General features: G+C 40.4%; 2 protein-coding genes across 8 annotated transcripts; both read left to right on the forward strand.

Annotated features, from left to right (window-relative positions):
* Positions 1-6,226: 6,226 nt before the first annotated feature.
* Positions 6,227-16,598, forward strand: LOC123958944 (tropomyosin alpha-1 chain-like). 6 transcript variants are annotated; one of them, XM_046032732.1, is made up of 9 exons: positions 6,227-6,395; positions 6,878-7,003; positions 9,153-9,286; positions 10,258-10,375; positions 10,614-10,684; positions 10,798-10,873; positions 10,974-11,036; positions 12,067-12,136; positions 13,334-13,537. In XM_046032732.1, the coding sequence occupies exons 1-9, from the start codon at positions 6,282-6,284 to the stop codon at positions 13,510-13,512; spliced, it is 951 nt and encodes a 316-aa protein (XP_045888688.1). In that variant the 5' UTR covers positions 6,227-6,281; the 3' UTR covers positions 13,513-13,537. The 6 variants fall into 6 exon arrangements, with proteins under 6 accessions (XP_045888688.1, XP_045888689.1, XP_045888690.1 ...); XM_046032733.1 differs by lacking the exon at positions 13,334-13,537 and adding an exon at positions 14,336-15,922 and having other exon boundaries at positions 6,238-6,395; XM_046032734.1 differs by lacking the exon at positions 13,334-13,537 and adding an exon at positions 15,924-16,598 and having other exon boundaries at positions 6,245-6,395.
* A 1,606-nt stretch (positions 16,599-18,204) lies between these two features.
* fbxo22 (F-box protein 22) lies at positions 18,205-26,136 on the forward strand. Of its 2 annotated transcripts, none has more exons than XM_046033392.1 (7): positions 18,205-18,422; positions 18,845-18,977; positions 19,322-19,403; positions 20,618-20,716; positions 23,023-23,175; positions 23,280-23,445; positions 24,244-26,136. In XM_046033392.1, the coding sequence occupies exons 1-7, from the start codon at positions 18,292-18,294 to the stop codon at positions 24,635-24,637; spliced, it is 1,158 nt and encodes a 385-aa protein (XP_045889348.1). In that variant the 5' UTR covers positions 18,205-18,291; the 3' UTR covers positions 24,638-26,136. The 2 variants fall into 2 exon arrangements, with proteins under 2 accessions (XP_045889348.1, XP_045889347.1); XM_046033391.1 differs by having other exon boundaries at positions 18,206-18,422; positions 19,322-19,409.
* Positions 26,137-27,137: the final 1,001 nt, after the last annotated feature.

Here is a 27,137-nt window from a genome sequence, read left to right on the forward strand (position 1 = left end):
GGATGTATCACGTTGGCTAACATTAAATGCCGTAAATGTAACATTTTCATGGAACGACCTTGGATTAGTTCAACCTCAAGCTGATAAAACTATTACTCTAACGTTGCAATGGGAGTTTATCTAAGTTTTTAGCATGTTGCCTGAAGCTGTCTCCCTGTCTGTCTATAGCCGCTGACACACTGCCTTTTTTTCTGGGAGTATTTTGCCAATAACCTTATGGGTGTTCTGACGATGCAGCCTTGTCGAAAAATGCTACCACAGCGCTATTTGACAGCAGAGTCTATCGAGTCGCTCTGCCCTATAGAAAAATTATACATTATGTGTTCCCAATCCCATAAAGGTGCAACTCTCACAGTATTATGACATTCTGTTTTTTTTATTATATTATAACATCATTTAAGGGGTAGCGTATTCTGATCTATAAAATAATGCTTCCACTACAGAATCATTTTATATCGCACCACTACTCACTCCATGTGTACTGTAAGGAGATGGGGATCATGTTGAAATAGGCAACTATATTATGCCATCTTTATTGAAGATATCAGGGTTAGCATATTCTGATTAATAATGATTATATTTTGATATTGCTGATGATCAGCCACTGTCTCGAAGGCATGCCCGACAGCACACACTTTTCAAAGTGACAGAAATCTAAATGTGACTGACCTTTAACATTTTCCAGCTCCTACTGGATCTGAATTTAACAAGAGGCCCTGTTACACTGACTTGGCTGGGGAGGAGATGACGAGAACCCTGGCTAAAAGGACGAAGGCATTGAATTTAATGTGGACAAGCAGCTGATAGAAGATGACTCATCCATTATTTTTACACCCTAAATCTAATTAGGCTATAATAAACGTCAGACAGCGGGTATGGTTACTAATGACTGCAATGTGCTACATAGCAAGGTTAGAGGCTTCATCCGCTGAAGACACTTGTATTCAATATACGATTAACTTCCCTGACTTGTAGGCGCCACAGGCACAAAGACTTACTAGACTTTTTCTTCTCAGCCACTGTGACCTGCCTCAATGCTCAATTTCCCGCCTTTTCATTTCAATAAAAAGATCAATCTCACATCAGCTTGCTGGCTGTGTTACTCCACTGATGGAAAATGACACACAAGTGACATACTGTAACAAGCACTGTGGCTAAACACACTCATCACACTGGTATTTCTACATGACCACACACATGACCTCTGCGTGTCTGAACCGCTATGATGAGCTTTATTAAGTTGAATCACTGCAAGAGATAAAGTTTGACTCAGAAGGATTGGGTGAAACACCAACATTACTCCTCCTCGATACTTTTAATAATTTGAGAGGTGTGAGAAATACTAGTCTAGACATTTTTTGTCTGGGAGCTGCTCACCCAGCTGCTTCAACACACCCATGATGAGCCTTTGTGGTCTGAACAGGCACCACATAACCCCCACCTCAGCATCAATAATATTATACCTTTAAAATTACGGCATGATAATTATAACAGTCTCTCAATTACAGAATCTCTAACTATGCTAAATCAGTAATGCATACATGGCCATCAACAGATAAAGGTCACCTAATAAAATCAAATTTCAGAGGTCTTTAAATGTGACTTAAATGTGACTTTTAAAAAGGCCATAACATAATTGTTACAGGCTTGCATACTTTCCTGCATGATGGGAATTCTGGGAATGCTGAGTGTTTTGTAATTATCACACCCGTCACAAGAAATCAGAGTCACGGTGATACTTTTCCCTGTTGAACAGACCAATTAAAAGAGAGGCGTGTTGTGCAGAAATATGCCAGTGATTTCCACTAAGCAATTCTCAAGAAATAACGGCTGGGATATGCAACAATGTTTAAGACCTGATTTAGCTGCTATTTATTTGAGAAATAAGGCCTGTTTTAGCACTTTTACTCAAGTCTGGAAATGGTCAGTTGAAAAAGGAGTACATCTTACATGGACTTTAGATTGTGGATTGTTAGTTCCCTTACATTAGTGTGAATGAAACTGACTGAAGGCACTGCGGAATCGTAAGGTTGACCACTTTGTCTTTGCATCAGGCAAAACACTGTTAACATGTTGTACACCTATAAATGGCCCTTGCAAGAGAAGATGAAGAAGAAAAAAATCACATTTGAGCAGCAAGAATAAATACCACAAACTGAGTTATGTTTAAAGAAATGACTTAAAAAACTCCTGGACGAAGTATTTTAAAATGTTTTACAGACCCCTGAATCAAAACCCTAACCCTTAATATGACTAAATCATTAATTGTTGGACAGGTACGATGTGGTGATGTTCGTGACTCTATCTATCCAGGGTGGTAGGGTGACATGGATTGCGCCATGAGCCTCTGTGATCTCTGTATATGATAGGCATGCCTGGCTGGCTGTTTAACAGTCAATAAAACACGTGGCTGGATGACAACATAGAGACAGCTGACTGCCTTAAAAAAAAGCTCCAAAGGAAGGATATCAGGCCAGACAACCAAAGACAACAGAGAAGAAAAAGAACAAACAATTTAATGCAAAAAGTGGACTTAAAATACAAAATTATCTTGAAGAAATTCAAAATGTAGCTACAAAAACTTTGACTTTACAGACCAACTTGTTGGATTAAGAAGTTTTTCTTCTTCAGTTGTTAAGACCTAGAAGCAGAAGCATTATTTATTAAGCTCTATGTATGATTAATAAAGACTATAGGAGATGAAAAAAAACCCCCAAGAGAAACACAGAGCAACCAAAATGGTGAATGATCTGATGTGAAAGTCAAGCTCAGTAGGGGTGGGGGTGGCTAAAGGGGGCCATGGACAGAGTCAAGCAGGTGCTCTCCAAGCAGTATGAGTCCCAAAAACATGCACTCAACAAAAGACTAGCAAAATAGTAGGGACAGAAGAAGAAAGGCTTCTTAGATAATGACTAAATCTTGTCAGCGTGGGTTGCTGTGCTTTATGAACAAGAAGACAGTGCTGTTCATGGTGTTACATAACAGTAGTGAATGTATGTACAACATTTAACCTGTCATTAACTTATATTTAGCAAGATTTGATCGTTTCTTCTTCTTCTCAAGGTTCAATTTCTCTAGCATGTACAAAAATGAATTACTGTAGTCAACAGTAAGCTATTATTACTCAACCACCCACCAGTCCTGACCACAGGTTGTGTGCGACAGCTGCGGCTGTGCCAGTGGCCTTGTGAACTATCACAGAGGCACGGTGAGGGGGGCCGTTGAAGCTTCTGTTTCTTCCACTGTTAAGGCCACTATATCCATTGCGGCCTGCGTTGGATATAACCCCAGGCATGTACTAGCTGCGTGAGGAGCTGGACAAGCCTGATGATATTATACTTCTAGAGTACAAGAGAGCAAAGCCTATCTGATTGCTGCTCGGATGTTCAACTATGCTTTGAGGGAGCTGCTGAAATGATCCCTGGAAAACAAACATGCCATAGCCTACTGGCTAATATGACACCCCACAGAGGGAGAAGAACTTTCACAGGGGCTTATCCAATCAGATATATTTGTTTTGTATGAATAGCTCTGGTGCATGGAGTGCTATTACAATTCATTATACCACCGATCTCTGTTGAAATGTCGAAATGTATTGTGAGTACATGGATGTAAAATGTGGGGCTGCAACTAACCATTATTTCCATTATGGATTCATCTGACGATTATTTAATTAATTTATCATTTAGTCAATAAAATGTCATCACAAAATTGGGAAAAACGCTCATCACAAATTCCCATTACTTAAAGTTTCTAGTGACATTCTGATGTCAGCTGACTCTAAGGAACACACAGTTTTGGTTCTCTTGGACCTTTCATCCGCTTTTGATACTGTTGATCATAATATTATGATAAATAGACTCCATGATCTGGTTGGGATGTCTGGATTAAAATGGTTTACATCCTACCTTTCTGGTAGAAGTTTTAGTGTTTATGTAAATCAGATCATGAAACTGCAGGGTTGTCGTGTGGGGTACCTCAGGGTTCCGTCTTGGGACCCATCCTGTTCCTTTTGTATATATTTTCTCTAGGACAGATAATTAGTCAATTCAGTGACATATCTTACCATCTGTATGCGGATGATATTCAACGGTACTGCTCGTTCAAGGAAACTGAGTTTCATAAATTGTCTTCTTTAACCAACTGCTTGACCAGTATTAAAGAGGTGGTATTACGGTTTTTGGCTTATTCCCTCTCCTTTATTGAGTTATATATCTTTTTTGTGCATGTATTAGGTTTGCAAAGTGAAAAAGCCCAAAGTCCACCCCAAAGGGAGTTCCCATCTCCCACAGAAAACACTGCTCTGAACTGCCTGAAAACAGCTGGTTTGTAGTCCAGCCTTTACTTCCCTTTCTTGTGATGTCACAATGAAAATATGAGTCATAATGCTCGCTGAGCGACTAGTCCGACATGCCCTCAAAAACACAGGTGTAAAAACACTGAGCTGCAGCACACACCTCCTCTCCCTTCCAAACACTAGCTACCCTCCAAGCAGTCAATGGACATAAAGTTGTTACTGTGATGTAGAGACAGAGCTCAGTTAAAACTTTATGGATGAAAGATACTTTTCTTACAGATTAATAACTCACCACTCTCAAACTCTTGCTCCAGTCCAAATTGCCAACCTGGTCAGCAACATGTAGCCTTCAACTGAATTGAAGCTGTTTAAGGTCTTTTCACTGACCCGCCTTTCTCTGCTTCTGATTGGCTATTACCAACTGCACATGTGCAACTCCCAACAAAGATCATTTAGAGATAAGATGTATCACTCCATAGCTAAAAACGAAGCATTCAATATAGGGTGAAAAGAGGAGCTGCAGCAATGTGCAGCATGACAAAAACATGTTTTTTTTTGAAAATTAAACCATTTAAACCTGTTCTGGTACAACCCCTAAATAGGATTTTGAACCTGAAAATGAGCATAATACCACCTCTTTAAACAGTGCTTATGTAGCAACTTCCTGCTTCTGAACTCAGGAGAAAAAAGAAACACTGATTATCTCCACTGAAAGTAGAATCCCTCTGATTAAACAGCATATTGTTGACTTAGGCTTGAGCTTAGGTGTTGTTTTTGATGATGCAATGTCCTTAGAGTAAACAACTAGCCAGAAACTGTTTCTTCCAACTAAGGAATATATCCAAATTAAGAACACTGGTGTCAAAGGGTGAGTTGGAGATGATCATTCATGCTTTTATTTCCTCTCGTTTAGATTACTGTAACAGTTTTTTAACTTGTTTGTGCAAGAAGGAGCTTTACAGTCTCCAGGTTGTTCAGAACTCTGCTGCAAGGCATTTAACTCACATTAACAAAAGAGCACACATCACACCTGTTTTAGCAGCACTTCACTGGTTACCAGTCCAGTATAGAATTCAGTTTAAAATCCTGGTCCTTACTTTTAGAGCCCTGCACGGTCAAGTTCCTCCCTACACCTCTGAGTTGATACAGTTTCATACTCCCACCCACAGTCTGAGGTCATCAGGTCAGAGGTTGTTAGTGGTTCCCCACACTCATTTTAAAGCCAGAGAGGATCGTTCATTCCAAGCAGTGGCACCTAGGCTGTGGAATGCTTTGCCTACCTTTCTACGTTGTGTGAATTCTGTTGATTCTTTTAAAAAGCAACTGAAGACGCTGCTATTCAAGCAGGCTTTTAGTTAGACGTGGGTTTTTTTTTTATGTTTTTTTATAGTTTTGTTCTATGTTTTACATTTGTATTTAATTTTTCTTATGCATTGTATTTTACTTTGTTGTATCGGTATTATTGTGAAGCACTTTGTGATTTGTATCTGTGAAAGGTGCTATACAAATAAACTTTACTTACTTACTAGTTTCTGTGTTATTTTCCTGGATGATAATGAGATCATTATTATAAACATATTTCTTCCAGATAATCCCCCTCTGTGGATCTACTACCTCTCTGTGATTCTTGACACTGCTTCCTCGGAAGGTTTTTAAAAAGAAATTAGAGTGGACGTCTTGGTGTGTGTGGGGGAGTGCCTTCCTGACATCCAAACCCCATGTATAGTCATGGAGGTGGTCAAATGTCTTGCAAGAGCGAATCACTGCAGAGATGAAAAAAGGCAGGTTCTACGTTGGCAAACAGCTGCAATTGTTTCCAAGAAAGTGTCCAGTAACTGGCCAGCCAAACTACATATTTGACTCACTACAGCGGAGGCGAGCTCGCACTCCAGCTTGGCGTTCAGTGTGGTTCAGGCGCTCCGCTCCTTTCATTCAGTTTCTTTTTGTTTTTGGTTTGCGCGGACACTCCCGACATTAAGCAGCCATGGATGCCATCAAGAAGAAGATGCAGATGCTCAAGCTCGACAAGGAGAACGCCATGGACAGAGCTGAGCAGGCCGAGTCAGACAAGAAGGCAGCTGAGGACAGGAGCAAACAGGTCGGCATCCAGTGTGAAACCCGCTCTGGTGCTTTTACGCACGGGTGACAGTGGCATGGTGCGCCTGGCCCTGCATGGTTCCTGCATGCGCATTGACCTGTGACTGAAGATTAAATGTCTGTCTTCATAGGATTAAATAAACTTCATAAAACAATCATAAAATATTTGCTTTCTGCGTTATTACTTTATACTTGGGCTATATGAAGTTGGCAACAATAGGGAGCATTTTATATTTACAATTGGATTTCTCATGATTTAACCATAATGCCTAACAATAAACTTATTCTAATAGCCAAGAATTTGTATTTCTAAACGGCTGATATTCAGTTTTTATGTAGCACAATTGCTATTATTTTCATACCTTTGAGATTAAGTACAGACGCTATGAGATGTCATATAATTGGTGTTGTGACTGAGCCTGAGAGTAATTATGTCTGTCTTCTACATGTTAGTAAATCCCCTCTTGTTTCTCTGTGTCCAAGCTTGAGGATGACCTTGTAGCCCTTCAGAAGAAGCTGAAGTCAACTGAGGATGAGTTAGACAAGTACTCTGAAGCCCTGAAGGACGCCCAGGAGAAACTGGAGCTTGCTGAGAAGAAAGCCACAGATGTGAGTTTGGGCTGACAGCACTGCTGACTGGTGGAGCACCCACTGCACAATGGTTTGACCTTGAACCACCTACTGGACCGCATCAGGAACTAAGATTACCAGCCCCCATACAGATTTACTCTAATGGTTAAGTTGCGCCATAATCAATTATAAGAGGCCTGGGCTGTATGGGATGAAAATATGGATAGATAAATTTAGCTCTTGTGCTGTATAAGGTAAGGTCACAGCTCAAAGGCAGTACATTCCGCAGCCATTTTGACAAATCTGAGGGTCAGACTCAGTATAGGGTTTCAATAGGGCGTTGTACAAGCATATTTTGACCTAGAAAATCCCTGACAGATTTGTGTTTATTCTGGTTTCAGCTGGCACTCTTCAGTCCAACGTCAATGAAATTGTCAGTTTATTGACTGCCTTTAATTCTAGCCAATTACGCCTAATTGATTACGCCACAATCAGCCACAATGTCAACAACAACAACAACAACACTACAATAGTATTATTAAGATAACATAAGCTTTACTGATTCCCTAAGATGGACTTTATTGATTGATTGACTGATTGCCAAGGAAACTAAAAAAGTACAAAAACAGATGCATACCAACGATAAGAGCTGTAGACTAAATTGAAGATCTACTATGCATTCATTGCATCTACAACAATATGAAGCACGGACATTTCTAATAGAATCTATAAATAATATAAACCATAATAAATCAGAACAAAATTAAGTTGCAGTTACTTAAAAAGAAAACAAATAAAAATTGCAATAGGGAGGGTAAAGTGTGCGCAGGCAGCAAGCAGCATGAAATAAAGCTACTGCACTTACACAAAGTGTGTGGGTAATTATGTGTTCACAATTGTAACTTGTTGATTGTGCTCGTGGCTGAATCAGTGTCTAATGTCTGGAGCCGTGATTATGAGAGGGTTAGCTCAATTTACCGGTAGGGGATGCTCTTAAAACAGCTCATGAATTAGATAGACAAACTGACTAAAGGTAATTTTAAAAAATGACACGAGATTCATTTGTAAAAACAAAGAAACAAAGAAACAATGACAATCAGCACAATTTATATTTTTTATTTGATACATTGTAGTTGCGTGTAGAATCAGGTACTTCCGGGATTGGTGGCACGTCCCAATCCTTATCAGCGGTTGATTAAGGGCGGTGGGGGCAGGGATCAAACGCGCCGCATCTCCAAGTGTGTGTGTCTGCGTTGAGGCAGCCCGCACAGAGCTGAGGGGAAACTACCTTAGCTGAGAACAAAAACAGCGAACATGGCCGGTGGGAGCTCTCTGGAAGCTGTGAAGAAGAAAATCAAGTCGTTGCAGGAACAGGCCGATGCGGCGGAGGACCGGGCAGCCTCACTACAGCGGGAACTGAATCAGGAGAGGAGTGCGAGGGAAGCAGTAAGCCGCTGCTAATTATTTAAGGCAATTAGTCCTCAGACTGTAGACGGTATTAGGCGTACATCTGGTCAAAAAGCGTGGCTGCTAGGCCTAGACAGCTACGGTTAATGCTCTGATCCAGTCAGGTGTCAGGTAGACATGTTTGAAATGAGCCCACTGCAGGATGCGAGTTAAAAGATGGGTAGAGAGAAGGGACACTACCCGGCGCGTCCTGAATAAACAAACAGCTCCGTAAAAAGCAGGCTAACCACCACAGGTCCTCTCAGATAAAATCCTCTCCTGTGTTAAACTACCGCAGGGCAGGGAGCTGGTTGCAGCACAGGGGAGCTGCTTTTCTTCAGAATACTATCGTAGCCGTGTTGTGAAGCTAATGTATTTATGTGAAAAGATAACTGAAGCACTGTGACACGGGGAATTGCAGATTTCACTGGACGGATTGATGGAAGGAAGGGCGGGCACATTAGGCTAACATTTTCTTTAAATGTACTGCGAACATGTGTTTAAAATGTTTTTAAAAGAAGAGAAATAGCATCCATCTCTCAGCCTGTGTGTAAAATGTGCCTATTAGAGCCTGCATCCCTCCCTTGGGCGTGTTCCTGACCCAGCCCAAGCTCTTCCTGGAGAGCATGGGATGGGCTGCGTGTTGCAAGCATGCAAAGCCAGCTGCCAAATATTACATACATTTTAGCTTATACACATGAACTTAATTGACTCTACATGATTGTGGTGTTGTCTCTCCTAGGCTGAGGGAGATGTAGCTTCCCTGAACAGACGTATCCAGCTGGTTGAGGAGGAGTTGGACCGTGCTCAGGAGCGTCTGTCCACAGCTCTGACCAAGCTGGAGGAGGCTGAGAAGGCTGCTGATGAGAGCGAGAGGTGGGCACCTTGCACCGAGAAAAACAGACCCCACTTTGGTCAACACGCTCCACACAAGGCTTTCTGTTATTCCTTGGTATTATACAGAGAAATTGCAGTTGAACACTCTTGATTTACACATTTTGTGAGGTGTTCAGCTCCCCATCATATTATTTGTTTCGGTGACCTGTAGTCTTTTTGAAAAAGAGTGATGTGGCAGGGTTAGGACAGGATGTTTACATTTTGAAAGTCACTAAATCACTCCACTGTACTGAAGCATTGGTTCCCATGCCGTTGCAAACGCTTTGAGGCACAGTGGTGCCACAGCTGTGCACTAAATGCTTCTTTTAAAAAGACGACAAATAAGAAAACAAAGATTGTGCATGATGCATGCTGTGTATCATGTGCCACTCCTAACATTTTGCTCAGTGCTGCCACTGGCGGCTGGAAGTCATATTGCACTGATGTTCAGAGGCGTGTACTAAATTGAAACAGGGATAGAAAAATGTTTTCTTCTATGATGTTTTTCATAATAGCAAGACTAAATGATTCACTGTTGTCCTGCTTGCACCAATTGTCTTTTATTAATGCAATATAATTCCTGACCAGTTGCACCTGTAGCATTTTGATGGAAATTTAAATGACGTCTTTAGTACGACAAGTGCAGGTATCGACGGCATGGATAACAGTCACACTCCTCACCTTGTGTGTGTGTCATACTCCATTCTTGGTGTTTGTTCATACATGACCTCCCACACACAGTCAAAGTATGCAGACATTTTGTTCAGATAGTAATCCCACGGATAATCTAGTATGAGACATCAGTAGAGGACTGGTAAACTTTCTTTCAAGTGGCATAAGAATGGAATTTCCCAGCCCAAACTACTTAACTCTTGTGCACAAAAGGGAATTATCAAAACATACTCGCTTGTTATTGTGCCTGTGGTGCTCATGACTTACTCACCATACTGTTTATTTTTTTTCTCCCTCAGAGGAATGAAGGTCATTGAGAACAGGGCAATGAAGGACGAGGAGAAGATGGAGCTGCAGGAGATCCAGCTGAAGGAGGCCAAACACATTGCAGAGGAGGCTGACCGCAAGTACGAGGAGGCAAGTTTCTCAGCTGTTCACTGCACGCTGAACTTCGAGCTTAGCATTTCTACATTCTTTTAGTTTAACGTAACAGCTGACCTCAATGGCCACTTTCTGTCAGATGCTTATTATTGCCAACAAGTCATAAATAAATTATTAGTATTACATTTGTCACCTTTAGGGATTCATTCATTCTGTCTGACTTGATATATCGGACTAGTGTTGTGAACTTTAATTTTGTATGGTGTGACTTCAGGTGGCCCGTAAGCTGGTGATCATTGAGAGTGACTTGGAACGTACAGAGGAGCGTGCTGAGCTGTCCGAGAGGTAAGTACTTTAAAGTCGCAACTTTAAATAACTTTTCAGACGAATTGTGTTGTAATTTGTTGTTTGTCTGTTTGGCATCTTCCTGCTTACTCAAACAAACCATAAATCAATAGCAAATGTTCTGAGCTCGAGGAGGAGCTGAAAACCGTGCAGAACAACCTGAAGTCTCTAGAGGCCCAGGCAGAGAAGGTAGGATTCATGGCATTTAATCCACAGTATAAACCCTTGAAATCTGTCTTGTATATTAGAGAGAGAGAGAATTTTATTTATATTTTTTTGCCAACTACAGTACTCGCAAAAAGAGGACAAGTACGAGGAGGAGATCAAGGTTCTTACAGACAAGCTGAAGGAGGTGAGTTAACTAAAGTTAGCATAAATCACTAGTAAGTCATTAAAAAAATTGTTCATTCTGCTTTTTTCTTCCATCTGCATTTTGTAAAGCGTCGTTGAAACTGGGTATTTGGATGCTAACTTATTACTTACTTGAATGTGACTATAATTACATAAGTATTTTTTTTAGGTGTGTATGCTTTTATATTTTCAGCTGCAGCGACTTTTCGACATGAAGTTCCAACTCTTTCAAGAACTTCTCGTAACTTACAAATCAGATTAATTCATTAAACACACTCATGTTCCAAACATTGTTCTAAATTAACTTCATAAAGCAACAAAATGGGAAAATAAACAACTGTTCAAATAATATCTCAACCACGTCTTCAGCTTTACATTTACTGAAAACTCATCCACATGACCTGCGCCCAAATTGCAAAAGGTGGGGCAGTACATGACCAGTCTCTATAATGTCTGAAACAATGCAACCTAAATTTATAACAAACAAAGTCATATTGAACTTATTTTGAATACCAAAATATATGCTCATAATATTTAGTATCACACAAAAACATATTAAACTATTTTTTTTTTAACAACTGTGACTGGGTGTGTGAAACAGACTTGGGTGCAATTAAATATAAAAACATATTTCAAAACTGTAATTAGGCTTACTTTCATATCTTACAAGTGTGTTGTAGGATGATCTCCGCACCACCTACAGCAGCCTATAAAAGGGTCTGCGGGATGCAATACCATTTTCCAAGACAATTGATTGGTCTGTAGGCGGTGTTTTGAACCTACTCCGGAGCAGGTTAGCTGTTCAGCATAAAATACCATGGTGATGTACCCCAGTAAGAAGTGAACCACCGTTGTAGGACTGAAAACCCAGGGTTAATCCCAAAGTTACCTCGCTACAGTCAAATTCTCCTTCGAAGTATGGGCCCCAGGTTGAAAAATACCTTAGCCTTTAAGTGATGGGACTGTGGCTAGTAATGTAAACCTCTTGACTGATGACACTTGCTAATGTTTGACTGTGTTTCCACATTCAGGCTGAGACTCGTGCCGAGTTCGCTGAGAGATCAGTTGCCAAGCTTGAGAAGACCATTGATGACCTGGAGGGTATGAATCTTTTCATCTAGATATTTAGGCACTGAAAAAAGTTGTCTTCACATTTTTTGACAAAGGGTATGGGTATGTTTTGCTACTCAACCAGTCAACACAACAACCCTGTTGGGGCTTATTCAGATTTCCTTGTAGTCTAATAATATCGTAAAAACAACACTACTTTCTTGAAGGACACTTGCTAAAGGGAAATAAGTGCCTCTGTTGTAAACATGGGTGAAGTGTGAGTGTATTTATCAGCTTGGCAGGATTGTTAAATAGTTCTCAGGACACTGTCAGTTGTCTACCGGGGGCGGGGGGAAACAAAGCAGAGATCCACAGAGGCCGTCGTGATATTATTCATGTTGGCACCAGCATTTCTCACCACAATGCTGTTTGACATTCTGGTGTAGTGACTGTTCAAGGCCAGCTTGTCTCGAGCAGTCTTTCCAGGGTCATGGAATATGTGACATATGTGATGCAGTTTCTCAGTGACTCCTCAGGAATCTGACACATCAGCAGCTGTTCAACGTGTACTTCCTATTTCTGTCCTGCCTTTTTTCACCACCAGTTTCTGTATTTGCGTTTTCCTTATGACTTCTATTCTCTGACACCATTATGTTTCTTTTGTCTTATTTTTTTTCCCCCCCTCACAAATCCTTCACTGCCACGTCATAATAATTACCACACAATAGATGAGCTGTATGCCCAGAAACTGAAGTACAAGGCCATCAGCGAGGAGCTGGACCACGCCCTCAATGACATGACTTCCATGTAATTCACCACCACTTGCCTTTAGATGTTAACATCCCTAACCACTGTTAACAACATACAATAGCTCCCTCTTGTGGCATGTTTGAATGCAGTGATTTTTATTATTATTGATAGATGGATTGTTTTGTTTTTTAAACGGCCTTCACTGCTTGTCTAACATTGAGTGTGTGAAGTAAATGTGTTTTTTAGATGTATTTTTGTCTAAGTTCTTAGGCTAGATTTCCCAAACCTTTTGATAACTACTAACAGAATTAAGTAATAGTGTAAGTTCCTCTTAGTTTCTTGCAACACAGCTACATGAAAGTGTCGTTCTCTTTTCGTTTCCTTTTGCTTTTTTGGCTCAGCTCTGCATCCTTTTTCCTCTTTTGGTGCTGCATGTCATTTATCTTCCATTCCGCCTTTTCACATCTCCAACAATTTTTGTTCTTCTTTTTTTCACAGCTAAATTTTTATACCCCTCACCCCAGAAGCTGGTTGAGCGTCATCATCTCTCTCCTGTGCAGCGCAGCCCAACTTTCTGTCTCCTGTCTCTGTTTCTTTACTACTGCACACTGGGCCGGCGCTGCTGCCATCCATTTGTTTGTCTCTCATACAGACCTGAGCCGTATTGCTTTCTGTAAAATAAACATTCTTTCATCTATGCCAGCTCTTCCCCCTTTCTCCTGTGATGTTTCTTCATTTCCATTTGTCCTATCTTTTTTTTTTTAAATTTTTATTTTTTTGTCCTCCACATGTTTTTTGAGTAACTTATAAATAAACTGCGAGACTCCTCTCATTCACTGCTCCTTTTTCTGTTTTAGAGGGCCCATATTTGGTATTATGGCAGTATTAGTGTTTTAATTAATTAAATTTAATTGTAACAAACAGCTCCCCTCTCAGTTTTCCTTTAGAATGAGAAGATTACGTTAAAATGACGGGCAGCAATGACAGGTTACCTGCATTGATAGACAGTTAATTCAGCTATTTGTGCTGCTGTTTTGGAGAAAAAGATTTACATTACCAAACCCTAATAAATTGAGCACTCTTTGGTGACCAAAAAGATCAACTGTATCACCTGGGATTTTACATTTAAAGATCCTTTAGTTTCCACATCCTCCTTTTTAAGGAAAGGAATTCTATCATGAATCAGATTATTTTGCTTTGGTGTAATAGTTTCCAGTTCAATCAGCCTAGCCTCAGTCCCTGCACCAAAGGTCACAAAAGGAATAAGTGATTTTGCCATGGGTAACCAGGACAGTATTTTAGATTTTTTGGAAATTATTATTGCTCATCATTGCTTTACTTTGAAATGTGCATGAGGTCATCAAGTCCAACAGCTTGAATACAAACAGATTTTTATTTTTTTTTGTGGTTAGCTTCAAAGCAGCACTAACTCTTTGTCTTTTGCACTAACCTGCCTTTTGTCTCTTTCCCTTTTCTCTTACCTGCTTTCTGACTGTCAAGACCATCTATACAAGCAGCTTGAGAAAAACCGTCTTCTGACCAATGAACTGAGAGTAGCCTTAAACGAGGCTTAAACTGGAATGGGCTCTCGTATTCTTTCATTCTTCTAAAACTCAAAATGTTCAGGCATATTGTCTAATGCTGTGATATAAGAGTAGAGACAACTGTGTGTATGCCACAGAACCTAACAAACCAAGTAATGCTTTTAACAAAGTGGAATACTAATTTAAGTTTTTCACATTATGCATGCTCAAACTGCAGTTCCTGATGGGAGGTCAGACAACTTAATGAAAAGTTACTGATTGGATTTGATTTAGTTTCTGTTATTGACAAGGCTGTGGCACACCATTTAAAATCTGCATGCTGTTACTCACGGCGTAAAGGCTGGCAATGATGCAAGTGGTCCGCAGCTAGGGAAAGCTCCTAAAATGCTGCAGGGGGTTCACAATTCCTTCTACATCTACAATTCCCCTCTGTAATGTTATAATGGCTAAACAAAAAGGACAAGTTTCCAACAAAAATGCTTAGTGAATGCTATCTTTTTGTAAGTATTAATTAAAAATCAGAAGATGTAATGTGGTCAACTGTGCTGAGACCCAAACCACCCATTATTTTGGTTTTAATGCAGATTTGATCTGTTGCCATTGGAGTTGAGTTTTCTCTTGGAACTTTATTTTTATCTGTAGCATTTCAGTCAAGACACGTGTCCACAAGCTTGACAGACTGTCCCTAAGCTCACAATCTGAATAAGTATGAACACTGAATGAATGTGCAAACCCTCCTGAATTCAAGTCTAAATAGTAACACAGGAGGGAGTGTACTTGGGTGCAAAGCAGCAAGGATGCAGTGCTGACCACTGGTACATGTAGAGCCAATTCGCACCATTTGTGTGCCAACTAGTTGTTTAGAGATAGGTTGTCACATCTGATTGGAAGGTATAAGGAGCATGTACCTACTAGATGACGGATCTGCCAGAACAACTGCAAGGCTACACCTTGTAAAATATATCACTTGCAGACATGCAGTATTTTTCAAAAATCAAATGAAAAAACATAACGGTACAGATTAAGCTTTAGTGTAAAATTTAAATAACAAGGACAAAAAGCTGTGATAGGATAAAGGATTGGCAAAACAATATCGGGGATAGTTCTGGAAGGAGATAACTGGCCCATAAAGATCAGTCGGAGTAAATCGGTGCTCACGTTTGTGTTTTGTTTTTTGAGGTTAGAGGTTTGTTTTGATGGGCCTGAAACTGAGAGGGTGCTTGGAATTACTGCAGGACAAAAGCATCATTTAAATAAATTGCCAGTCTTGACTACAGCCCTGTCTATAGCTTGCTTATAATATTTACAGTGAATTGGCTCACAGTATTGGAGTTGAGGAATATGTACTTGCTTAATGAATGATAACTTCTGTTATCGAGGAAAAAGAGTTTTCTCCCATTCATAAGGTTTGTAATAACATCCAGCACATGTCTAACACTGTTATTTTGGACTAGAGCTTTGTCTGTTTATAGTCTGTGCATCTCTGCGCTGTTTTAAAAAAAAAAAAAAAAAGATTTTTAACCAATGAAATGCTATATTAACAGATAAACTCACACGTGCTAAAGAAGAGTGCCTGAGCACAAAGCAGATGCTGGATCAGACTCTAATGGAGATGGTTAACATTTGACCCAGCTCTCTTCCTCTCCCCACATTGCCTCATCTGCTGTGAATATGGCTGGCTCCCATATACGGCTGCTACAGATAATGTCTGGCCTTGTGTTTATATGTGTCCTCTGACCTTGCCATCCTGAAGAAACAAGCTGTACACAAGATGGCACAGCTTCGGTAAGCTCCAGTTACTGTTTCTGTTACACATTGTAATTAATCAAAGGTCAGTTAAAATTCACTGTATCGTTAATAGGTTTACATGTATATGTTGGGAGAATTTGCACTTTTTGGGGAAGAATACTGCACATAATCATCATGAACAAAGCCATAAAGTAAGCCAAGGTTATAAGGGACTTTTTATTATGTGTACTTTTGTAAAGTTGCTTGTGTGTCTTTGTTTTTTTTTTCTGTGTTGTAAGCATTTTGTCAGTGAAGTTTTACACTTCCTCCTTTAGCAAGGAAAGGATTCTTAGTGGAGTTGCTTGAATGTTGAGCTAAGAGAAAGAAATGTTTGCACACTGTACTCACATTTTGAGGAACCGATTTGTTTGACTTTGTTTTTCTCATTTTATGTAAAGATCATGAATAAATGGTTGGAGAAGTATAATTTATTCCAAGTCTGACTGTATTGCAAATGTTTCATTGGTATTTTTTGATAATGTAGAAAAGAAATAGGGGGACATTTATTTTCATTACAGTGGCTGTCTTCTTGCATGAAATTCTCCAAAAAGTGCACTAAAGGTTTATAGTGGAAATGCCACTATGCCACAAAAAGCAGAACATGATGTAGTACTGCGTTAAACATGCGTTTTAACTTCCCATTTTGTTGCAATTCATCACAGGTGCAGTGAAATGTGACTGTTGGGTGAAACTAAACCTGTAGAAGATCAACCTTTTTGTTTGTAAAGCCCAAAAATGAAACGGTGTGTACTTATGAATCCTAATCACAGATTAGGCCTCAGTGTGAACATGTGTTGCAAGAGTCATTTTTTTTAAATTATTTTTTATTTTATTTTTTTTCAACTGCTGAAAAGGTGAAGTAACCAGTATTTTATATGAAATCAAACTTCATGGTTAGAAGAATTAAAAATTACAAAATATTTTTAAAAGACAATCATTGTTCTACCAGGAGACAGTTGTACCAGTGTTTCCTCATATGGGATTGGTAGCGTTTAGTACTTGTAGCTGTATGTCAATCCCAAAATTAAGACTGCATGAAAGGTCCTTATTCTAGCAGCCACAAACGTCTTGCACAAAACCATTTTGGTATCTTTAGTAATATTGTCATTGCATTGTTATATGCATATAAAATATAAAAATGCAAGCAGAAATAAACATTAGTGTGTAATATTTGTGTTTATTGTATAACTATCAGTCAAAACATTCTTTAAAAACTGCGTTCCCCAAGCTTTACAACGAGCTGCATAGTGTCGTGGGAAACTAAACTGCCTGTCAGCGAAGACCTACTGATAGAAATGTTTCAAAGCTTATTAAGATTACATCGGGGAGGTACAGATGTTCAGTTTTGTTGGGTGCCAGCACATGAGCGAGTAAATGGAAATGAGATTGCAGACAAACTAGCAAAAGAGCCATTACAAAAGGAAATAACAGTTCAAATACCACTAGGAAAAGGAGAATAAAAGCAGTCATTAAGAAGAAAGGTATCGAAATATGGCAGAAATGGTGGGAGGAAGACAGGAAAGGAAGGAGTTACTATAAAATAAAAAAGTCTGTCAGTAATAAAAATTATAGGTAAAGGACCAGGTGAGAGGAAATTATAATGACAAGACTGAGAGTAGATCACACAGGCCTGAATGGCACCTTGCTTTTATTGGGGAGTGTGTGGTAAGTGTGGGGTTAAAGAAAATGTTGAACATGTCATTTTGCACTGCATATTGTTTGAGTTGGAAGGACAGATTTCAAGATAGGGTTCAGGAGGCAGGGCAGGAATGCAATCTGATGGGGGTACTGGGAACAGAAGGAGAAGAAAAGGGGATAAGAAACACCAGGAAGGCGTTATTTAAAAGACACTGGGTTGGTGAACAGAATATGAGAGCACCTTATTGGAGTTTGAAGTTGAGTGATATGATGTTACACACTCCAGTGCAGTAGGTGGCGGTATGCACTTAAAAGTTCTTTGCAATCCGCCATTAACTAAGAAAAGAAGAAGAAACTAAACCGCTACAGCTCCTCCTCGCCGCAGGGGGCGGTGTGTCACCTCCAGCACCTCGGCAGCAGTGGAAGAACGGAGGTGAAAGTTCGTAGCGGGGCAGCTGTGCTGGAAAACCAACTTGAGAGAGTAATATGGGGGAAAATCAAGATTATACCGTTTCTTTACAAGATAGCAAGGCTGCGTATGTACTCAGCAATGTTGCTGAAGTAGTTGAGCGAATCCTGACGTTCGTACCAACCAAGTCGCTTCTCCGTATCGCGAGGTAAGTTAACAGGAAGTAATGGAGGTAATGTTCGTAGGCTAAACAGTTAACTCGGCTAACGTTAATGGCTGTCGACTTGAAGCATAGAGAATGGGAGTGAAACTAATTTTCAGAACCACAGGGGACATTTAGAAAGCTAATGCGGCAGCTAGACTGTCGGGTTATAAGTCACTGTACATTGTTTCTAATTGCCTTTAGCTGCTCAGCCGTGTTTCTTGTCAAAAGCACGAACTTAATAGCTAACGTTAATGTTAGCTAACTCTTGCCAAGTTTCGATCAAGAAAGCAAGCAAGCTTTTTAGGCATTTCTGCTTTATTTGGTAATGATGGAGAGGGAGGAGAGAGAGGGGATGGATATGAACCCATCCATGATAGGTGGTAGGCGCTCCTCCACGAGCTGAATGTTGTTGTGGTTCTCCTCAGTGTTTGCAGGCTGTGGAGAAACTGTGCCCGGAGAGTGCTGAGGACTCAGCAGGAGCTGACTTGGGTGTCGGCATGTGGACCATCTAACACAGATGCACATGTCCTCTGCAGCAACCTGGCTGACGACGTGGAGGTAAATCATTACACTCAAGATCAAGTGAAAGTAACAGGACAGTAAAAAAACCGCATCAGTTTCGTTTACCAGAATTGATATGCATAATAGTAAAAAAGTAAAGTAAACACCACCCTGGTGATAGTGATTGATTTTGGTCAACATGTATGCTCAGCTTGAAATGATTGCTCTGAAATGTGTTCAGGAGATGATAAAAAAAAATCTTTTTATCCACATGTTTTTCATTCATAAGTTAAGATGACTTAAAATCTGTGGTAAGTGCTAGGTTTGTTGGTCCCAAATGTGTCCAGAAAGCAATTTCAACACTATTTTAAGTGTAACCCTTTGCTTCTTATTATTTTCAGAAAGTGTTTCTCCTGCCCAAAACTGTTCTGGCAATGGTAGACTGTGAGGCCTTCAATGGGCAAGGGTATTGCTACAGACAGGGTAAAGGTTGGTATAAAATTTCAGTACACAGTGCTCTTGGACTTTGTTATATTGTGTTCATTAGACAGAATGTCCGATAAGTGCACATCTGTGTCAGGCATAATTGTTTGAGTTGTGTTCGTAGAAAGACATGTCCTATATGAGTTAAGTGGTGTAACACAATCTTTCAGGAAAAGGGACAACTAAACAAAGACATATTTAAGGTAAATGTTTTAAAGTTCACAGTGTTGAGATAGCTGAAGCAGAGGCGTAAACAGGAATCAGCTAGGTCTGTGCTGCCCTTTTGTCAGAATAATATTTATTCTGAATGCTTCTAGCATGTCCATCAAATCCCGATTTAGCTGTATCATAACAGCATCATAATTGTGTATAAGTAGCTGTAGAGTATTTCTAAAATTTGAAATGCATAGAAAACCTTGTATTATGTGTGTCTTAAATACCAGGTAAAGACCTGTGTTGAAGTTGTTAGTTTATAGTCAGTTTAATTCCTGCTGGATTGTTGGTCATCAGTGAGAGGAAATTGCTAACATACTGTGATACATAATCTTAGTTGCTATGGTTAACTGCAGTTTAATATGAGCTGCCCATTGATCTAGAAAATAAATGAAACAATTTTGACAGGAATTATCTGCCAGATAATTGCTAAAATGCCAAAAAATATAAACCTATAGTCTCACTGTTAAGAAAGAGATGCTTTGCTGCTGTAAATATCTCTGAATCCAAATTATTGCACTAAGGACTTTCTAATTTCCATGTATTTCCAATATTTGCTTAAAGCTGGGGTAGGCAACATTGGAGAAACTAGCAAGAGACAACTAGATTTTTAGAGTATCTAACTGAAAAAAATCCCACCCCATCCCTTCTGGCCTTCCTTCACGGCCACTCCCCCAAAACACAAGCCCAGTGAGTGTACCCAAATAGGAAGGCAGCTAGGTACGTAGACAGCCATGTAAGCCAGCCACTCATTTAGTTAAGACTGAATTAAATGATTGACCATTCCGATTACAGTCCTGTGACAGCTACGGATACCTGATTTACTGCCATTTTTGTGTCAGAGCATTAGATTTATGTCAGGATGAGAATGTTTTTTAAATTAACAAAAAATGCTTCTGAAATAAATTGCCTACCCCAGCTTTAATTTATTATTAAGATGATTAACATATAAAACAGTGAACTATCTCATTAATGCTTTTTCTCCCTCAACTTTTCCGAAGCAAAGAAGAGTCGCCACAGTATAGACACAGTTGAAGAACTGAACCTGCTCTTCCCCAAAGGCTGTGACATCATGGGCATTGCTACACCAGGCATAGTCTGTAAGTGGTGCTCTTTTCTGTCTCTCTCATATTTCCCTCATTCATATAGAAGAGAACACCCCCAATGAAACCAGTGGTAGCCACAAGGAATCACTGAATTCATTATTATTTTAAGCGTGTTTCTTAAATGAACTTCAAAGCTTTGTTGGTACAAAATGTGACCATAGTGTGTTCATCTGCTAGGATGCTGTAGGGAAAAAAGCTAACCAGGTGTCATGAGTATATCCAAGAGGAATAGTTCACCTTTCAGCAGAGAGGACTACGCATTAATCCCCACTTCTGCTACCTAGTTGGAAAGCACCACCGGTGGCTGGCACCTCCCTGCCTCTCCCTATGATAGATTGCCTAGTCTGCTCGGTGCTGTGCTCCCCATTTCTCCATATAATCACAACCCCGCGGAGAAGTGACTCTCCATCAGCTACGTTCTTTTTCCTCAAGATGATGGCTTATCAGGCTCCCGTCGTCTATCAGGTTTAATGGCAGTCTCAGCTGTTTGTGATAACACTCATTTTGTGATATTGCAGCTGAGGGTCACCACAGGGTCACCAGTCACATCTAATTCAAATGAATGAAATGTTTGATTGGATAAGGTTGGATCTATAGATTACTTGTAATAAGTCTGCCATACAGCCTAGATTACAACAAATGATTTATGCATGTTGGCAGTGGGGCTGCACAATATTAACAAAGATGACTTGTGGTACACCTAAACATAGTATTTCTGTGTAACACTTCATGAATTCTATAAACTCTAACTCGCTCGAGGATGGGAATAAATGAGATGCAAATGTGGAGTATTTGCTCATTTTGAATACATGGAAAGGTTTACTGTAATTTTCAAATGTAGTTGCAAAAAGGTTAATAGTTAAATCTAAAAGGTGTAGGAGTGGTGAATGAGGCTGTCTGTCTTATGAACCTGTAGATGTTTGACTGCACAGCCTGATGTTTTTTCATTTGCATGGTGGCTCATCCACCTGCTAAACCTTCTTCCTCACCTCATTTACACCTGGTACTAAAATGTGATCTGTATCTGGATACGTTACACGGAAAATAGACAACCCTATCTTGCCTTTGTTTTTACACCTGGTATTTTTCATGTGTTCTTGTTATCCTTATTGAGATCGGGTCTCTATGCTCCAAAGCAAAACCTGCGCGTGAGTAATTTGAGGTGGCGGCAATTGCGCCCCAGACTCCCATTAAAAAATGTTGGTTTAGAGGAAACTTTATAACCTATGTGATTATTTCTTTCTTTGTATCAAAGATATTGTGTCACTTTGTGTTGCAGTACCGAAGTGTAAAGATCTCTGTGACTAGATACGTTATATGTGCTTTGTTAACAGCAGATCAGATAACCAGTGCTTTCTAGGCTACAGATCGTGTTTCACATACCTAAGATCCAAATATGGTCAGACCGATTCGATCGTGTCACATTTACAGCTTGCATTTACATGCATTTTTCCATATCTGGGTAACGTATCTGCATTTTAATGCCAGGTGTAAATGGGGTGTTGATAGGTTGGTTTTCTGTGGTTAGTATACACTGTCCTGAGTTTTTGGAAAAAATACAACACAGTTGATTGGTGAAAACATTAGTGCCCTGAGGTGCAGTTTTTCTAATGGTCACTAGATGCTCACTCCAAGAAACTACCTGTACCAAAAACTCCTCTTCTCACTAAAAAGTAGAAAACATTATTTTCTAGTAGAAGTTAGTAAGAATCATTGTTAATTTGGGAGACATATTAAGGCTGTGAGAGGAGTCTATGGGCCTTTTTCACAGCAGACATTTTGACACATTACTAATAACATTAACAATGGACCAGCAGTGAGCCGCCATGCACAATACCAGGACCCTGAAGCTAAATAGAATTCTGCCATAATTCATTTTATTATTTAGACCGGTACCTACCAACTTTGGCATGTAAAAAATGTCTTCTGTATTGACAGGTGTCACACTCTGCAGCGGTGGTTGCTTGTGGCTTTTCTCCTCTCAGCACTGTTTTTCTCTGCTCTGGCCAAATTAGCATTTTCAACTCCAAGATGGCAGCAAACAGTAAACCCAAATCAAGTTTTCCACATCCCTTCTGGAAAATCGGGTGATGCCACAGATGCTATGTTTGCTGTCTATGGTTGCAACTAACACGGCAAGCAACAAACAATAGGGGTTGCATTGGGGTCTGTAAAGTTAAAAAAAAGTTCCTTAGTTTTTGACAACTCACCGTCCATGACAGATGACTTGTGTGTAAGTTACTGCGCCTGTGCCTCTAACTTTATAGTCTGTGGTGCTTAATACTTGCTCCTCTGTGCAGTGACTCCCAGTGGCTCTTGCTCCAGCCCTCCTCAGGAGTACCAGGAAGGGGAGGCTGGCTTTGCAATCATGTTCCCCACCATAGAAGGTGTCCACATCAAGCCCTTTCATTTTTGCAAGAAGTCAATCTCCACAACAGCCCTGAAAGAAGCAGGTGTGTGTAGGCTCACAGCAATTATTCAGTAATCTAAACTGAGAAATGCAAAACTTTCAGAACTTTGTTTTTGTATTACGCTTTTATTTGTATATTCTTTCCAGGACTAGTTGACAACCCAGAGCTGCGTGTGGTCCTGATCTTTTTCTATGAGGCATATAAATCTGGAGGAGGACGCTTTCTCAGCCAGATACTGGAGCCGCTGGCCAAGAGCAAAGCTCTCATTGCTGGAGGGCTGGTAGAAAGTGTCTTCTCTCCTACCAGACACTGGTGAGTTAATGTCCTTCACTTAAATCAAGGTTTTTTTCTTAGAAACCTTCGGAATAATAATGCAAAAATAACAATTGCAAGTGATTTCCTGCAAATTCAAATACTTTGAGGCTTCCTCAAACAGTTTTTGTTAATCTCACTTCATTTTGAAGTTTAACATCTTTATTTCTTTTATGCCATTTATTGACCTGCCAATAGGTTTGGATCGAATTTATAGATCACCACTGGAAGTTATTGGTCATTCAAATGGGTTTTACAATGGCCGATGCTGATATTTAGAGAGCAGGGCGGCCGATGGTCGATGTATAATACCAATATGAAAATAATGAAATGTCATGTATAATTCCATTATTCCATAAAGAGTACAATCTAATACACTACATGGTTATCTTAGCCAGTAACATGTTGTTTTAGTAGTAGTTAAGTTCATATTGTTTAATTTTTATTAATTATTGAAATAGAAAAACACAGGACACTGTAGATTTCAGAATGTGATTGGTGTTATAGGGAGAGAGGGGTACAGTTTGTCAGAAGGTACGTCATTCAACTGCATTATTCTCTACAGTATAACAATATATATTTTTAATGCTAGCCAGTAATGGTTTTAGATCAGATCTGCTGTCAGTTAGGATGATATATCAGCCTCGTGAGTGCAGGTATCGGCCAATTATCTCAAAATGCCAGATAACAGCCCCATTTATCACTACTGGAAGTTATGATTTTAATACAGTGGCATGCTTTCTGCACACTGTTTGCAATATTCACACTCTCCCTCTCCAATCATTTGTCACTTTGCAGCTGTAGCCAGGGTGCATACGGTGTGGTGGGGCTGGCCCTGAGTGGCCCTAAGGTGCAGGGGGCGTCTGTGCTCTTGGACCAAGACGTCAGCAACTCAAAGGCGGCTGAAGCCACGATCGGGCGGCTAAAGGCGGCCAAAATTCCAGAGAGGAATACCCTAGGGTTCATGTTCGCCTGCGTGGGGAGAGGCCAGAACTACTACAACAACCAGACCAACGTAGAAGCTGACGCCTTCCACAAGGTTTTCCCCAACACCCCGCTTTTCGGCCTTTTCGGCAACGGTGAGATTGGCTGCGACCGAATCATTAAAGATGACTACACGCTGTGCGACACTGACATGGACAGTCTGCAGCATGAGTACACTACAGTCATGACCCTGGTCCATCTAGGCTGACTGACCTGCTGTCACAATGGACAAACGGGAAAAAAGACCCACCGCATTCCTGTTTGCAACAGTGGTCGGGAACCAGAAACATTACAAAATATTGCTTTCACCATTCTGCTCATAAAGCAAGTCTCCCTTTAGCCATCAGTGTAATGGCATCATTTGGGAAACTGTCCCTCGGAGACTGTGTGTGTAAACACGGCTTCATATTAAAACTGGTGTTTCATAAAGTTCAGACATAAAAAGTCAAACTGTTCATCTCGTGTTACATTCAATTGTGATAAAAATACAATGTGTTTATATTTTCCCCCAATTTAACACACATTCAGGGCATATCTTACCCGCTGACATCGGCCTCATGGTCTGTTTGCTTTGCAGGTGAGTAAATTATATACACTTGTGTGTCCCACAAGCTATTGTTATAGTTGTTGATTCACCGCAGGCACTTTTATTCATGTGAGCGTGGTCCCTCTTCCATAAAATCAAGGTGATCTTGATTGGAATGCTCTTTCTTGTTATGTAGGCTTTATGATATTTATGCTTCTGTCTTACCGATGGAAAAACAAATAAACCGTGATAGCCTACAAATTAATAATATTAATTTTGCAAGGTATCTATCTACCATGGTTTAATTGGACACAGGGAAGTCGGTCAGAATCGTACTGTGCCTGTTTTTGTGTCCACATGTCAGGTTATATCTACTACCTATGGTTAATGGTTACTTCATCTCCAGAGCTCCAGACAGAATAGAGAACAGGGTAGAGCAGCTTCCCTGTTAGCTGTGGAAGTGACACTGACCAGTAGAAACTCTGTTTAACCTCATTTTACTCTAGGCTCTACTACAGTTTCTACCTGTAGTTGTTGGTGGTTGGAAATTGAAGAAATGTCAAATGTCAGAAGAAATGTGATGTATTCGGTGTAGATGATGATGTATTTTGGTATCCTTTGCTAAAGTAATCGCAAAGGGTCTTCCATAGTGTAGTCTGAGATTAACTACATAGTTGCACGCTTGAAACAGCCAAATATTTTACTGATGCCTTCATACAATAGAATAGTGGTCTCTGTAAAATCCATTACTTATCCATTATTGTCTTGATGGCCCTGTCATTGATTAACGTTGCGCTTTTTCTTCACTAAAATATCCTGATGACATGAAGGTGCAATTTTCAGTGTAGATAGAGGTGTGTGTGTGTGTGTGTGTGTGTGTGTGTGTGTGTGTGTATGGGAGGGGGGGGGCATGTAGTTGTTACATGTTGAAGTTCAGGTTTTCTATACACCCTGTTACAATGGTGTTTTCAAGAAATATTTTACTTTAAAAAAATGATTAGAAGTCTCAGTTGTATCACAATACACCCATCTGCCCTTATGGTGTCTGAAGGGGAAATTAAAATGTATTTTAAGTTAGTGTTTATGGCTCATTGAACTCGGTTGTTTAGATGATATTCTGTACATGTGCCAAATCATGTTCTGCTCTTTTCCCTCAATAAATTACGAACATTCAGTAGAAATGTGCTCGTTTCTTCAGTTTATTTCTTTAACCGCACTGTTAAAACCACTATATAGGCTACACCTTTAGACCCAGTCCCTGAGCCCACTGGGTGTCTCACATCGGTTCTAACCACAGGCCTACTACAGTTAATTTAGATCACCACTTCTCGTTATTTGCGCGCACCCTGAAATATGTGCCTCAGCCTATAACGTCTTCAGCAGCCCACGTCCAGGCGTGTTGAAATAAAGGAAGAGACGCTTGAGATTGATTGATGTGCGCTTTAACCATCGACTGGCTAATCCCGATGAATGACAAACGGTTAAGCCAATTGCTGTAAAGGCAATTTATATTCCCAATGTATCTTTATTTTGGGAAACCATAAAAAACCCGCTCTTGACACGGGGAGGGACGACCTACCAGGCGTGAAGCTAATAAAATCATCTGTGGCGATAATCCGCTCTCAAATTGGCCTCAATCGGGAAGTGGGAAAATCTGCTCACAGCCTTTCTCTCTCTCTCTCTCTCTCACTCACACACACTCTCTCACACACACACACACACACATATTCACACGCGCGCGGCCAACATTTTTAGACTGCTATGTCGTGACCGAGCGATGCAAATGTCACACGATTCATAGGCTACTGTCAGTCTCCGGCACGAAAACGTCAGTGTTTTGATGGCGTTTGGCTGAAATTCGCACTGTGCTGCCCGGCTGCTGCTGCTGCTGCTGCTGCTGCGGAAGCGGGTCGGTCGTTAGCCGAGGCTTCGTCGGGCTCGCTTCAGCACCTGGACAGCTCCTTTCGCAGGATTCCCCGCTGCGCTCGCCGGGGAAACCCTCGGCTGAGAAGCGGGATCTGGATCTGGAGCGGCAACACGCACAAAACCCTCAACGATCCCAGATAGGGGGAGGTGTAGGGGGTGGGGGGGGGGAGATCACACTTAAAGGGTCTTTATTTGATCAGTCTTAATAACACTTAAAAGCTAATATGATCTTGCCGCGTGACGATGCTTCTTGCAT

This window comes from Micropterus dolomieu, linkage group LG20, assembly GCF_021292245.1.
Source record: "Micropterus dolomieu isolate WLL.071019.BEF.003 ecotype Adirondacks linkage group LG20, ASM2129224v1, whole genome shotgun sequence".
Taxonomy (NCBI): domain Eukaryota; kingdom Metazoa; phylum Chordata; class Actinopteri; order Centrarchiformes; family Centrarchidae; genus Micropterus; species Micropterus dolomieu.